At 35.8% G+C, this 16,749-nt stretch overlaps 1 protein-coding gene across 7 annotated transcripts in view; it reads right to left on the bottom strand.

Moving 5' to 3' along the window:
• Positions 1 to 16,749, bottom strand: part of gripap1 (GRIP1 associated protein 1) — a 69,169-nt gene that overhangs the window by 22,622 nt on the left and 29,798 nt on the right. For all 7 annotated transcript variants that reach the window (XM_030139597.1, XM_030139600.1, XM_030139603.1 and 4 more), the window contains 5 exons: positions 16,255 to 16,332; positions 5,464 to 5,559; positions 3,456 to 3,512; positions 3,183 to 3,282; positions 43 to 173 (listed from right to left, as the gene is read on the bottom strand). In XM_030139597.1, the coding sequence (XP_029995457.1) occupies positions 43 to 173; positions 3,183 to 3,282; positions 3,456 to 3,512; positions 5,464 to 5,559; positions 16,255 to 16,332 (462 nt within the window). The remainder of the gene's footprint in view (positions 1 to 42; positions 174 to 3,182; positions 3,283 to 3,455; positions 3,513 to 5,463; positions 5,560 to 16,254; positions 16,333 to 16,749) is intronic.

The following is a 16,749-nucleotide window of genomic DNA, read 5'->3' as shown; positions in this document are numbered from 1 at the left end:
TTGAATTAACTCTTCTGCGCTGCCGCTTCAGGCTCCACCCACCTTGTTCTGATTGGGCGGCTGTGCCTCCTTCATCATGTCTTTGTAGGAGAAGGAGGAGACGGACGACGAGTCTCCGGTCTGCTGAGTCCGACTGGGACTGTGGATCTCCGACAGAACCAGTTCCTCCAGACCTGAAACACAGTGACGACAACATTTTGAGCTCTGAAACATGAAAACCAAACTGAACAAGTGTTCAGAGAACGCAAACCTCTGCCAAGCACCCCGAACGGTGTGCATGTGTGGATCGACTAACTCTTTTTTAAATTAAACAGTTTCAAGGTTGTTCCAAACAGCAGAAAAAGTTCAAGCTTGGTACCAGTCATGTGTATGTCAAATTATATTAAATTCCAATCAATATTTGTTGAGTTATAATGAAAAATGTGTCGTAAATGGGATTTTCAGTGTTAAATTGAAATGTCCACAGAGTCCACATTCCACAGTGCATGTGGACAATTTTGTGCCAGATACAAGATATTGTTATAAGCTATGGGTGTATCAAATTGGAGGCTAATTGGAGTTGTTTTGAATTTTTTATGAATTTTCAAAAATTGCTCAATGATGAGAGATAGGAAAATATGAGATTTTGTGACCTTGTTGTGACCTTGAACTTTGGCCTCCTTAGCCCAAAATTGAATGGGTTGGCCCCAGGGCCTAGGCGTATCTGTGGGTAAAATTTGGTAAAGATGGTTGCAATAGTTTTCCCGTAAAGTTGCTAACAAACAAACAAACAAACACACAAAGCAAAGTGATCACAATACCTCCTGGCGGAAGTAACAAACTTTGTAGACATCGTCCCATAGACACCACATATACAATTTCAAATGAATCTAACCAGTAGTTTTGAAGTAGACTGTTGAAATGTAGACATTGGTGACCTTGAGTTTGACCCTTACAAGTTCACCCAAGGTCAAAAGTCATGAACCCAAATGAAAGTCCATGTATGACTTCCTATCAGTGTTCAATAGTAGCTATATTAATATCTCAAAGTGTCATATCAAAAAGTTGCGGTGTCAGTGACTGAAAATGCTGGTTTCATGTTGATGAAAGGCCTATCCAATGAAAAAGTTCTGCAGATATGACCAAAACCATCTTTGTATAGACAGGGCCTTAGAGAAGAAGACTGCTGAAATGTAGACATTGGTGACCTTGAGTTTGACCCTTCAAGGTCCCCAACATCAAAGGTCATGAACCCAAATGAAAGTCCATATATGACTTCCTATCAGTGCTCAATAGTAGCTATATTGATCTGTAACCATTTCCATGTCATAAGCCATCAAAATATGGACCATTATAAATAAAGGCAAATGTCTAACATTTCCAAAAAAATCATTAAAAAAAAATCAAAAATCTAAATTTGTCAGAACTGTGAACTAACTTTGTAGACATGGTCCCAAAGAAGCTACATATATAAATTAGAAATGAATCCGACCAGTAGCTTCGAAGAAGATTGTTGAAATGTAGACATTGGTGACCTTGAGGTTGACCCTTCATGGTCCCCAAGGTCAAAAGTCATGAACCCAAATGAAAGTCCATATCATCATTCATGGTCAATCATGTCATAGAGAGTATAGAGGTGGATCCCCATGTATCAGATGCATTTGTCTATAGATGATCAACGGTCCTGAGATTGGGACGTCTTTCTTTAGTCCATTTTTGGTCGGTACGAACCACTGAAGACCAGGAACAAACAACAACTCCTGCAGTTGTGGAGATGCTCTGACCCAGTCATCACTGTTACAATATGGACCAAAGTCACCCAGTTCCTTATGTTGTTCATTTTGGTGCTTCCAAAACATCAGCTTCAAGGATGTCCACTTGGTGTCTACCATATCCAACCCAGTTAAAAGAACCACTGGAATGAAATAATCACTATTATTAACACTTTTCCCAACAGTGGTCCTAATGTTATGGCTGATCGGTGTATGCGTCAGTGGACCCTTTGAATGGTGGACTGTCCCTTTAAGTGAGTGGACCGTCCTGCTGCTGGACCGTCCCTTTAAGGTGGTGCTGGCAGTGGACAGAGATAAGCAGCCTACTTTAAAATGTCTGATTCTCAGGTTTGTGCAGAAGAGCCCTTTAAACATTCATCAGTGCTCATAGATTATACATGAGGCTGAGGACCGCCCTGACTCGGTGTGTGTTTGTGTGTGTGTGTGTGTGTGTGTGTGTGTGTGTGTGTGTGTGTGTGTGTGTGTTGACGCCGGCATGTCCACCTCAGCTCTGGGAATCAGAGCGCCGCATTAAATATTGAGCAGAAGGTTCCGGACTGAGCCAGAACCTCCTGATGCAGGGAGAGCACGCCGCCGATTATCGGACCCATCGGCCGTGTTACAATCACATCTCAGCCACTTAGGACACACACACATACACACACACACACTTTACTGGAGTCTTTAAAGGGCAGAGCTGTCCATTCAGGAGATTTAGCAGAACACAATATGACTGCAAGAACAAAAAATATAAAATGTTAAACTGTTGCATAGAACAGTCACTGGACCCCCAAACCAGCGTATGTGGGTATTCAATACTTTTTCTGATTGACCTGGGTCCAAATCTTGACATTTTACCGCAAAGTATCTAAATTCTTCATTTTGGTTTATAAATATGCACAGTGACTGCCCTCTACTGGCTGAAACACGGCAACTGCAGTTTAATTTTTCTGCAGCTGATGACATATACTGGACAGTTAGTCTCTCAAATCTAGACCCCAAGGAGAAAAAAAAGAAATCGAGATTTTATTTTTGGCTAAAATCATGCAGCAATAAGATCGGGATCAGGTTATGTTATTTTTACTCATCGATACAGAAGGTAAAGATGATTTGCAGTTTAGAATATAAAGGAATATATATGATTTCTCTTTATCCTTTTTTGACTGAAAAAACTGCATCTGTGACATTTCATCGTCACATCAATGGCTGATATTTAAAAGCCTGAAGTCTTTTCCTGTATTTCCACAGTAGAGACACTTGAGTCACAGTTCTGGGTTTCAGTTGGTCTTTAAAAGGGGAGTTTCAGCAGATTTAACTGTATTTACTGTCACTGTGGGAGTGTGAACTGTGAAATGTCACAGTATTCCTCTGTGAATCTGTGCAGAACTGAAACCTGAGTGAAAAACCCGGTTTGGGATCCGGCTGCAGTACCTGTCCTGGTTTTGCTGTTGGTCAGTATTTCCTGGAGTCTCTCCTGCAGTTTGTCGGCTCGTTTCCTCTCCAGCTGCAGCTGCCGTTTCAGATCCTTCAGCTGCGAACACAGACACATACGCGGTCAGGGATTTACTTCCTAATTATTAGTTTTCACGCAAGACTGCTCCTAAATTACTCGACTAAATATATTCTCTCTCACACGTTGGGTTAAATCCTGTCTGTGTGTCCATCTGTATGCGCTAACAACAGTCAGATGGACGTTTAACTCACCGCTGAGCTTCCCTTCTTCTCCAGAATCCTCTGACCGTCTACGGTGTCTTTAATCTCCTGCACAGACCGACACAGACAGTGTAACACGGACAGATCAGTCATTCGGCTCAATTAGATTCAAGATACTTTACTGTCATTCAACATGTAGTACGATGAACAAAAGTACAATCCACAGGATCAATGGTGACGAGAACATTTAAAAAGACACACATTTATTTAAAATAGAAAACAGAGCAAAGTGCAGATAATAATAATAATAGTAATAATAATAATAATAATAATAATAATAATTTCTACATATGCAAATGTTATATTTTTCTGCTTTATTTGAGTATTCTAATTATATCATTTATTGCTTTTATCTCTTCACACTTACTTTCCTTTGTTTCTATTTTTCTTTTTTACTAGTGTTTTGTCAAGACTGCTTTTGTAGTTTTTTTTTAGTGTTTTTGTAGAAGTATTGCAACCAAGTAATTTCCCTTGTGGATCAGTAAAGTTTGTCTAAGTCTAATAAAGAAGGAGGAGGAGAAATGACCGAAATGTAAACAGATTATTGCACATTATATTGTAGTAATCATTGCTGTTTTTGCTTCTAATGTTTTAAGTATACACATATGAGCCACAAATAAATATTATGTTTATTGTAGCGCCTCCTTGTTTAGTTTTGTTTAGTTTATTGTTTAATTGTCTGGGACAATGTACAAATACATTCACCTTAAAGAGAAGAGATGCTTTGCACCAGAGTTAGCTACAAGCTACTTTCCATCTGCTGTCCCCGGGCAGGTGCGCACGCAATATACAACCTTTGCATTACATGCAATACAAAACTAACCTTGTGGTGCTACAATGAACAATAAGTTTGGCAAAAAGTCTGTTGGTTCTTTCAGTCACGGTACAGAATGTAATGATAATCATTATATTCTTCAGGTCATCCAAATTACATAAAATTTCGCTCTAAAAATCGTGATTTGTGACACTGCAAAAACATCAAGCACAAAAAAAAACATAATATGAACTTTTAACTACTGTTATATTGCACAGTCTGTTATCTGCTAATACATTAAATATTCATCATCTTTCATTTAGATTCTTTTCCACAGGGTCGACTCAGGTAAACATAAGAAAAAGAACACGGAAAAGCCGTTGTTCAGCACATCTGTTTCCTCCCAGGGCTGAAATCCTCCCTCACGAGGACACTTGCGAACACTGCTCTATGCATTTATATCAGATGAATGTTCCAAGACTGATTAATATCATTTGCTTGTTAAGTCTGACGTCATAGTACAATAATACTCATTTACAGGTCCAGTCAACAACAGGCTTCAGTTATGGTTCAGAAGAGGTTAAAGCCAACTGTTCAACTCAAATACACTTATTTATTTACCTTCTCTGAACTGTACAGCAGAGATACAGGGCTGATAAAGGAAACAGACAGTGTGCAGATGTATTCAATGTAAGGGGAATCCATTATGATCCATTTTATCAGATAATGTTATATTAGTATTAGTATTGAAATATATTATGAATATTTTATTTTTGTGTATTTTTTCTACTATGTTCATTGTTGCACTGTGGGCCTTAGAGTTTTTTCTTTCTTTCTTTCAAGTCTGAATTTGCATGGTCGAAAAGGGGAAGGAAGAAGTATAAATTAAAAAAAATAAATAAATTTAAAAAAGAAAGAGTTTTGCAGTTTCAGTCCTCTATATGTGCTGTACATATGGTAAAACAGATAATAAAGCTGACTTTGATTGTTAGTTAATGTTAGTGTTAATGTTAGCTAATGTGCTAATGTTAACTAGCGCCAAACTATTTTTTCTCGTTTGTTTTAAGAATAGACTTGTAACTTTCCTTCTCATCTTCATCCACCTCCTCTACTCTTCATCATCACATGTACAGCAGTAGAATGAACTGGATGTGTTTTATGGAATGAACAGAAGCGAATGAACCTGGAAACAGTACATGTCACATGAGGTCATGGTTTCTCAAGCAGACAGGATGTGGTCGTTACCTGTTTGAGTTTTTCTATGGTTTCGTTGTGTCCATCCCTCTGTTTCTCCATGTCCACCAGCTGCTGCTTCACCCCCTCCATCTCTGACTGCTTCGCCTGCACGAGATACAATACAGTGAGATCACATGACTTAACAATTTCACGATATGAACAAATGTATTGGGACACGTTGAACTCAGGTGTTTCTTTTCTAACAGGGGTCTGGGTCATAAAATAGTTTTATATTGGGATAAATATAGTTTTTACTCTTTCTCAACACTGATTTTGTTTTTTTCTGTTTTTAATTCATGGCTATGAGTTTAAATATTCTACCTTTAAATTTCTCAATTTTTTTTCATGCTCTGACTGTAAATAATAATTTTCTACCTGAACTAAGCATCTGTTTTCTTCTATTTTCATCTCACTTAGGAAGAAAAATCTCCCCTTAAACTCTGAGGAAATATTGACGTTTATAGCCTATATGGACAAAAATATTGGGACACATCATCATCATACAGCTGTAAGATGTCCTGTTCATGCTGATTTGAAATATAAACATCAATGTTTCCTTAAAGTTTAACCCATAAAGACCCAGTGCTACTTTTGTGTCCATTCCAAAATGAATTTTTCTCTCCATTTAGCCTTTCTTAAGTGATTTATCACCATTTCTTATAATATCGCTCTCTGTATTTAGCATTTTTTCAATGAAAATCAGGTATTTTCCCATATTTAATTGATCAGTATCATGTAAATGTTCATAAAAACACAGATTAAAGTTGATTGTCATAATATTGGAAACAGAGAAAAATGAAGAAAACGTGACTTTTTCCACAAAATTTCTCATTAACTGAACATAAACCCAGTGTGTCCATCCACTGTCACTGATCCAACTTCATGGGTTTTAGTGGTGAATCAATGTTGTAGAAGATGATGGTGTTTCCACGGTAACTACGGACCCTCTGAACGTCCAAATGGGTCATATGTGATGACCATGAAAAGATGAGTTAACTGCATTTTGCACCAATTATTTACATGTATTGATAGGATTAATGGATCTACAGGTATTAAACAATTTAGATCAGACGATGGTTTTGGTCACCTGTGGATATTTGGGTCTTTATGGGTTAATGGTGGATTTTTCTTCCTCATTGAGATGTGAAGAAAGTAGATGATTAGTTGTGGTAGAAAATTATTATTTACAGTCGAAGCATGATTTTGAGGTAAAACATTGAAAATCATAGTCATGGATTTAAAAAAACAATCAGTGTTGAGAGAAATAAAGTCAAAACCATCTCTGAGGCATTTTGGAAGCCAAAGATAACAATTTAAACCAAACTAACCAATACAATGATATTTATCTCAATATTAAACTATATCATGACATTAGTCATGATTGTTTTGTATCCTAGACCCCTGTTAGAGAAGAAACACCTGAATCTAACGTGTCCACATACTTTTGTCCATATAGTGTATCTGTCCATCCTCCTTCTTCTAACATCTCCGTGATGTCAGATTAATCTCCTTTCCTTTTCATGAAGCAGGACAGTGAATGTGTAAATATTGTAACTACGTCAGCCCCTCCCAAATGATCATGGTTCACTTCACACCACTTCCGTCTCAGTCTAGGAAGCTTATTATTGTGACTAAGAAGCTTATTATTATAAACTATTTAAGGAGAAGGGGTGGGAGTTTATAAGTTATACTTCCTCTCACTCCTTTTCGAATATGTATTGTATGTCTTATGTTTAATTAAATGTTTTGTTTCTACATTTATATTCAAAATAAATACATCATTAATCAATAATAGTAATAGTCTAACCAACATTTCTAAAAGCCTTTTCTACCTCCAGTGTCTTTAACGTTCTGAAAAACATGCTAAATCTGCACCTCCAGTCATGCCCCTTCTCTTTCATTTATCTGACCTAGGGATTAATTCACCAAAAAAAAAATAGAAACACATTTAATTCCCCTCTAATCTTCTGCAGCTAATTAATTTGACTAAAATCTACATTAAGACGCCCTGAGGCTGCAGACGCCCACCTGACAGCGCAAAAAATATATAAGGCTATATGTAATTCTGGAGGAAAACAACCAGTTCAGTGAAGTTCCACAGAGCTCATCAGGCAGTAATGAGCTCCTGTGTTTTATTGGATTGAAATACAATCATCTAAATCAGCTTTTCTCAAACTTACTATGGAAACCCAACTTCTAGACTAAAACACAAAACAGTGGTAATACTCCGAATTAATTTTACTAATTAAAATAGAAGAAGTTAGTTTCTTTTCTCTTAATTCTCACAAACCTGGAGCTGAAAGTATGATTGAACATTGTTTTGAGCTGGAAAAATCAGTAAAAAACGTGGATGTTTTGGTAAATTATGATGTGTTTTTCTAAGTATGGGCTCCAGGAAGACACCAAACTTTATTTTTACTCACTAAAACACTGGTAAAAGTCACAATAATGAGAGGTAAACCGATATATTGGCCAGCTGATATATTGATTATTTTTTCAGTATTGGCTATCATCCTTAAATTTTTTTTTGAAAGCCAATATTTGATCAGTAGTAAAAATGTTATAGGATATTTGATCAGGCACCTGTGTGGACAGCACTTAAGTTCAATAAATGTTAAAAGAGTACTATGTGTATGTGTATTAATAATTTCATTTATATCGCTGCATAAAAATCTTTATTATCTGAGTGTTTCAATTGTATTTTATGTTTAATGTGCTTTAAAAAAAAAAATCAGGCTGAAATATCTGCCTCAAAAATCTAAATCAAATCAAATCACACTTTATTTATATAGCGCCAAATCATAACAAAAGTTATCTCATCACACTTCACATATAGAGCTGGTCGAAACCAGACTCTAAGCCAATTTACAGAAACCCAACAGAATCCTCCAGGAGCAAACACTTGTGACTGGTGACAGTGGCGAGGAAAAACTTCCCTTTAACAGGCAGAAACCTCAAGCAGACCCTGACAATCTACTAGATATCGGCCATCGGCTAACCACATTTTTAAAAAATTGGCATCAGCCTGAGAAAAACCCGTATCGGTCAACCCCTAATAGAAATCTCCCCTCTCTCTCTTACCGACTGCACTCTGCTGCTCTCTGCTCCGCCCACTTCCACCCCTCTCCTTTGGTCAGTGCAGGCCTCTACCATAATGTGCGATACACAGGGTGCGATTTGTCAAAAAAAAGAGGGGGGGGGGATGTTTTTTGTTTGTTTTTTTGTCAGAGCTGGGGGAGGGGGGCTGCAGTTATATACGTGATATGTGGGGGTGCGGTCCATAACTAACGTAACTAATGCCGGCGTGAAATGAAAGTGAAACTTTACATATTTTCAATGTCCAACTCCCGGGTTCTGTTCGTCTTATACAGCAAATCTTACACGAAATTTTCACAACTTCTAACCTGCATCCACTGGACCCCCTCCACTGCTCTATGGCCCCCCCACAAATGCTAGGGCCCACAAATTTGTCACGTTTACCTCCCCTGTATGGCGCCCCAGTGCATGGGGAGGTTTGTGAACTGTGAGAGTGCCAACAGTTCGGTTCAGGTGAACGTTAGTGCCAGTAATGTAGGATATAGGTGTAAGAAAACTGTCACAACCTGCCTGTTATTTATATTGGTTGGTTGCCCCCCCCCCCCCCCCCCCCCAACAAATCGCACCCTGGTTATATAGCAAACTAAAGCTCCCAATCTCAGCTTTCCAGTGATGTTTGGATTATGTCAATAGAGCAAATGGTTCAGGAGGTACCTTCATTTGAATGACAGTGTATGACAAAATGTGGCACCGGAGACACAATCATCAAAAAGAGTTAAAACACACAATCCTGATGAAGGTCAGACTGACGAGAACATAATATAATTTAGGCCAGACAACGTGTGGCAGCTTTTCTCATTGTTCACAAGCATTTGACACTTTTACAAAACTTTTAACTACCATGTTTCAAGTCTAATGTGCGTGTTTTACTAATGAAAATATACAAATTCCTGTTAACTTTGCAGCTGATTCAGAACTCTGCAGCTAGGTTATTAACCAAAACCAAGAAGAGAGAGCACATTACTCCAGTGATGGTTTCCCTGCACTGGCTACCGGTAACCTACAGAATTGATTTTAAGATACTACTCCTCACGTATAAAGCTCTAAATGGAACCGGACCAAGTTACATTGCAAACTCACTGATCAATTATGTACAAACTAGAACACTGAGGTCATCAAACGCAGGTTTACTAGCGACTCCCAGAAATATTACAAAGAAAATGGGGGACGCAGCCTTTACTAACTATGCACCAAAGTTATGGAATACAATTCCAAAAGACATTAGAGAAGCCAGTTCACTGAATATATTTAAAACCAAATTAAAAACATTTTTATTCTCATTAGCCTTTGAAAGGAGATAAAAATGGGGTCACAATTCAGGAACCAGGAATGTGCGGTTTTTTCATTTTTATTTTATTTTATTGTATTTCTGTTTTTATTTTTTATTTTACTGTTTTTCAAATTTCATCTTATTTCTTGCACTTCAAAAATTCTATGTATAATCAAATATTTTAATGTGCGCTGCTTTTATTGTATTTCTCTCACATTTCATCTCATTTCTTGCACTTCAAAAATTCTATGCATAATCAAATATTTTAATGTGCGCTGTTTTTATATTTATTTTTATTTTATTGTATTTCTAATCAAATCTAAATGTATTTTAATATTGTATTTTTTTCAATCAATGTGAAGCACTTTGGGCTACAATTTCTGTATGAAAGGTGCTATACAAATAAAGTTTATTATTATTATATTATTATTGAATACCTTTCTTCCATACCTAAATTATGGTGCAGAAATATGGGGGAACTACTACTATTCAAATATTCATCCTATCTTTTTACTTCAAAAAAAGGCAGTAAGAATTATTACTATTACTACTATTTTTATGTATCAACAAACTCTATTTTTACAGAGTTTAACTTACTGAAAATACATGATCTTGTTGACCTTAAAACAGTGGTAGTGATGTACAAGGCACACAATAATCTTCTCCCTCTTTACATCCAGGAGATGTTTGAATGTAGGAAAAGTCAGTGTAGCCTCAGAGGAACCAGCATTTTTAAAAAAGCTAAGGCAAGAACAAATAAAAAAAGTAGATGTATTTCTGTTAGAGGGGTTAATCTTTGGAATGGCCTGGAAAATCGATTCAAACAGTCTAAAATAATTGAAACTTTTAAAAAGATGTACCAATTAACTATTACTCAAAAATATAGAGCTCAGGATTGACTAAAGAAAATACTTGTTTACCCCTTTCATGCATGAATTATCAGAGCCTTAATCAAGATTTTTTTTTTTTTTCCTGAGTGTTTTTATTCCTATTTAGGCATGAAAAAAAAGTGATTGAAATATTTTTATGAACCTATTTTTCATGGAGTTACAAAAATGTCCACTCAGCTGGACACCATTTGCTTAATTTTTGAAGCAAAGAAACATGTATTTACTGTCATACTGTGAGAAAACTATGAAATAATTTTTTTTAATGCTGCTAATCTGATGTTTTCTCACATTTTACTAAACTATAATACTAGCTATTACTCACTCAGATAATATGCAAAAAAAAAACAAAAAACTTTCTGTTTTAAAAGAAACTGTTCGTTACAGTCTAATTGATTTACACTCAAATATGTTACTGCAGATCAGGTTGATCAAGAACAGGAAAGTTACAGTAATGGTATGAATTGCAGTGTATGGGATGATGCATAAGCGTTCACTGTGTTGGTTGATGTGGAAGTAAAAGAACAAAATCCATGAATATACAAGAGAACAGCTGTAGAATAACTGTCCGCTGTAGTGACCACTATGCATGAAAGGGTTAAAAGACCAAGAATAATACTGGTAGTTGAGATAAGGACAAGATTTATCTGAATTAAATTAAATATGTATTCTCATCTGTTATATATTCAGGAATGATTACATTGAAATTTTTTTGTTTGTTTTCATGTGCAAACATTGTGTTAATTGTAAATAGGGTTGGGCAAAATAAGTCTCAACTTCGGCCAAAACCCTTTCGGTCGCATTGTATATGGAACAGTGGATATGTTATTTTTTGTTTGTTGTTTAAAGTAAATAATGACCAAATAAACTACTACTACTAATACAAGTCTTTCATCTCATATGTAATATGTGTTCAGGAATATTCATTAACCCTTTCATGCATAGTGGTCACTAATGTGGACAGTTATTCCACAGCTGTTCTCTTGTATATTCATGGGTTTTGTTGTTTTAGTTCCATATCAGCCAACACAGTGGACACTTATGCATCATCACAAACACTGACATTCATACAATTACTGTAACTTTGCTGTTCTTGATAAACCTGATCTGCAGTAACATGTTTTAGTGTAAATCAGTTGCTAATTGTTATTTGTTAATTAACAGTTTTCTGAAACAAAAAGGTTTGGGTTTTTTTTTTTGCATGTCCTCCTGAGACCCAGCAATGCATTTAGTCCTCTGTAGGGGACAAAAGTTTGAGAGTTTTACTTCAAAAATGCTGTGCATTACAAAGGACATTCTCTTAAAAATCAATCAATAAATAAAAATTATTTTAAAAATGTATCTGAAAAAACTGTTACATTATACAGTTTCCAATCATGTAAACCAGCTAAAACCGTCAATTTCCTGGCTCTCAGGAGGATTTTATCTCCATGAAATGAGTAATAACTAATATTAGAGTATGAGAAAATTTGAGAAAACATTAGCAATTTAGCAATTAGCGGCATTAAAAATGTTTTTATTTCATAGTTTTCACACAGTTTATCACTTTCTGATGATGAGTTTTAAATACATGTTTCTTTGCTTCAAAAATATAACATATGGTGTCCAGCTGAGTGGACATTTTTGTGACTCCATGAAAAATAGGTTCATAAAAAAATTTCATTTGTATTGTTTTTTTTTTCATGCCTAAAGAGGAATAAAAACACTCAAGAAAAAAATATTGACTAAGGTTCTTATAATTCACGCATGAAAGGGTTAATGCACCAAATTCTGTAAATGCTGTTAACTCAACAAAGCCTCAGTGGGGCCAGTCTGATAACCGACCAAAACATAAAAAAACAAAATCAATAACTCTCCGTGCATCATGAGAGATATCAGGAAGCATGTACGGAGTCCTCTCAGCCAATCAGATTAGCCGACTGACTGCGAGGCCCTTCAGGGAGAAACCGTTTCCTGTGAGAATGTCTTCATTGATTAGTGTATGTGCGCGTTATCTGCTGATAACGGCGCGGTACTACAAGCAGAACGGGGGAACTTAATAGGAAAAGTTAATTAATGATGGAGGAGGTCTAATTAGCAGGGAGGTCAGGTGGTCTGCAGGTACGCCGAGGGGGGTGAGTTTGAGTTTCACCCATCACATGTTGTTTCCTGATTGAGTGTCTAAATGCAGACGAAGGCATCCTATTAAAAAAAAAAACTTCAGATAGAATTAACCTGAGGATGGTGAGTTAACACACAGTTTCCATGACGTGGACTCGAAGTATCGCATTAGGAAAGGTTTACAGCAGCGGTGTCAAAGTTATTTTAGTTCTGGGACCACATCCAGCTCAATGTGACCAATAAAATAAAATTGAATAAAAACAGAAAAATAACCCATAAATAATGTAAACTCCAAACTTTACTCCATGTTTAAGAGTGAAAGAAGTGAAATGACATTATGAAATGTTTACATCTACAAACAATCCTTAAGAAAAATGTGAAAAACATGAACAACCTGAAATTCTTAAGGAAAATAATTGCAATTTTAACAATATTATCAGTCAGTTTATCATTTACACATGTACATTACAACTTAAAGATCACAGTGGATCAACAAATACACAAAATATTTAGTAATTTTGAGAAGTTTGAGAAATATTAACACAATAAAGAGAAAAAAAAATATGAACAAAACAAAGCATAGGCAGAGGAAAACCTGTACAAAAATGAACAAAAAATTTAGAAACATGAACAAAATGAACAGAAAGAGGCAAAAAACCAAATAAAAAGCCAAAAAATATGAAAAAAAAATCAGCAACAATAAGAACAAAACATACAGAAAAATGAACAAAACTTGCAAAACATTAACAAAATGAAGTTAAAATTGCAATTCTCTTCAGACATTTCACATTGTTTATATTTCTTGATGTTATTCCCATTTTACCGTGACAAGATAACTTCTAAATGTTACTATTTTCATCACATAATTTTACTTTTTTCACATTAAACCAAGAGGAAAATCTGGAGCTGTTATTATTTATCGGTTATAATTTTCCTTGATAACACACTGACTTGTATTTGGCCCCTGAACATCCTTGATTGGAACACTTAGTGGCCCACGGGCCTTATGTTTGACCCCCTGTTCTTAGGAATGGATTAGGCCTCTCCATGTGGTCATTTGATGAACGACTCCTTCACTGAACTGACAGAAAATGTGCTTTATTGTGATAATCGTCTCCTTATAACTGATTGAAATGTGTTTAATGTTTAGGAGAGTTTAACGTCCATCAGACTGTCAGTAACTACGACTCTAAGTGTTCGTCAAAGTCCAGGAGGGATCTTTAACGGCTTCATTTCAGGGATACTTTGTCATCAGATTTCACAGAGAGACAGCTCCGATGTCCAGACTCCTGCCGAGAGCTAAGTAAACTTTAAAACACAGGTGTCAAACATACGGCCCTAGGGCTAAAACCGGCCCATAAAAGGGTCCAAACCAGGCCCTTGGGAAGAATTTGTGAAATATAAAAATTATACTGAAGATATTAACAATCAGTGATGTCAAAATCATTTCAATTCAGGTTCCACATACAGAACAATATGATGTCAAGTGTGTCAGACCAGGAAAATGCTATCATAATAATCTATAAATATTTTTCTCTTTGTTTTAGTGTAAAAAAGTCAAATAACATGGAAATGTTTACATTTACAAACTATCCCTTAACAAAAATGTGAATGTGAACAAATATAAACAACTTGAAATGTCTTAAGAGAAGTAAGTGTAATTTTAACAATATTTCACCTGTTATTAAATGCTTTGTGCCTTTGTAGATTTTTTGGCTTTTTTTTTGCCTCTTTCTGTTCATTTTGTTCATGTTTCTCAATTTTTTGTCCATTTTTGTGCAGGTTTTCCTCTTTCTATTCTTTATTTTCTTCATATTTGTTGTTTTTGTTTGGGGTTTTTTTTGTCTTTATTGTGTTAGTGTTTCTCAAATTTCTCAAAATTACTAAATATTTTGTGTGTTTACGTGAACAAATATGAACAACCTGAAATGTCTTAAGAGAAGTATGTGTAATTTGACCAATATTTGGCCTGTTATTAAATGTTTTGTGTACTTGTAGATTTCTTTTAGGTTTTTTGTTTTTTTGCCTTTTTCTGTTCATTCTGTTCATGTTTCTCAATTTTTTGTTTATTCTTGTGCAGGTTTTCCTCTTCCTATTCTTTATTTTGTTCATATTTGCTGCTGTTTTTGTTATTTTTTTCTCTTCATTGTGTTAATGTTTCTCAAATTTCTCCAAATTACTTAATCTTTTGTGTATTTGTAGATCCAGTGTGATCTGTAAGTTGTAACGCACATGTATAAATAAAAAACTGACAGAATATTCTTAAAATTGCACTTATTTTTCTTCATACATTTCAGGTCATTCATGTTGTTAATCTCAAGTGGGTCAGATCAGTAAAATACTATCATAATAACCTATAAATACTCACAACTCCAAATTTTTCTCTTTGTAAATGTAAAAATTTTCACATCATTTTACTGTATTTTCACTAAAACAAACTATCATTTCACAAAAACGCGAATAACCTGAACAAATACGAACATTTTGAAATGTCTGCAGTGCAATTTTACCAATATTCTGCATGTTATTAAATGTTTTGTGTATTTGTAGATCTACTGTGATCTGTAAGTTGTAATTTACATGTGTAAATGATAAAGTGAGACATAATATTGTTAAAATTGCACTTAGTTTTCTTAAGAAATTTCAGTTTGTTCATGTTATTCACATTGTTTTAAAGGATAGTTGGTAGATGTAAACATTTTCATTGTATAATTTTACTTTTTTCCCTCTAAAACACAGAGGAAAGTTTAGAGTTGACATTATTTACATATTATTATATTATTATTTCACAGGTCAGGCCCACTTCAGATCAAATTTGGCTTAATGTGGCCCCTGAACTAAAATGAGTTTGATTTTAACCTTTACAATACATTTAGTTCCATTTTTTGTGTGTATTTTAAGGCTGTTCATATATTTCCTGTATTTTCTTGTTGCATCTGAAGAAAAGCGAATAAGAAATAAATACGTATGATGATTTCAACCCTGAAGAAACAACAAAGATAAAGGCAGAATAAGACTTTTACACAGTTCTGCATGTGTGTTACTGATTCGGGGATCCTTGACATTTAAAACACCGACCGTTAACAGGAATGGTCCAAACCAAAGTGAGTGTTCTCTGCGATAAACAACAGTGACAGAAACGCCAAACATGACACAAAAAACGAGGCGCTGACAGATTGGGAGTCTCTGAAACAGACTGCCGGTGTTCACATGAGCCTCCTCCACTCTGATCTGCTGTTAACACGATTTAACCCCTCGGCGTTACCATGGAGACGGCTACGCTTTAATTAGAAACACGCATTCAATTAGAGCTGGACTCCTTTCAGCGTACAAAGACATGCAACGCACACACCTACACAGACTGCATCTCTAAACAAACACCCACGTCTCTGTATTTACAAAAAACGGTGTGTGTGTGTGTGTGTGTGTGTGTGTGTGTGTGTGTACCTCCAGCTGAAGTGTGTGTTCCTTCTGCAGCCGATCGATCTCCTCCTGATGTTCAAGAGTTTTCTTCTCTATGTTCTCCTGCACAAACAAACACAAAAAAGAAGGTTCAGTCTGCAGTAGGTTCGTCTGATCACATGACCTCAGGTTCACAGGGACACAGCAACAGAAAAAAAGTTTTACACAGAGAAATATTCATGTGTCCTACCACTGGAGAGTCTGAGAACTTGCCTATTTTGTTTTAAAGCAGTGATATTTTGTTTTTTAAATGGAATTCTTCATTTTCAAACATTTCCCTGTGGTCTACATAAACTGTAAATGCTCTGCTCGGGTCTGAATTCGTCATTAATTCAACTCCACAGGTCCATCTTCAACCCTATTTCTGAGTAATGACACCAGAAAGGTCATTTTGAGCGCTGGCCCTTTAAATGTAAATGACCCACTTCAGGCCCCGCCCCCTCCAGGTTGTCGGCTGTGCTGCTCTGTCTCGTTCAACCA

This window comes from Sphaeramia orbicularis, chromosome 7 (genome assembly GCF_902148855.1).
Source record: "Sphaeramia orbicularis chromosome 7, fSphaOr1.1, whole genome shotgun sequence".
In the NCBI taxonomy this organism is placed as follows: domain Eukaryota; kingdom Metazoa; phylum Chordata; class Actinopteri; order Kurtiformes; family Apogonidae; genus Sphaeramia; species Sphaeramia orbicularis.
This window is presented reverse-complemented; position numbering and strand designations above follow the sequence as displayed.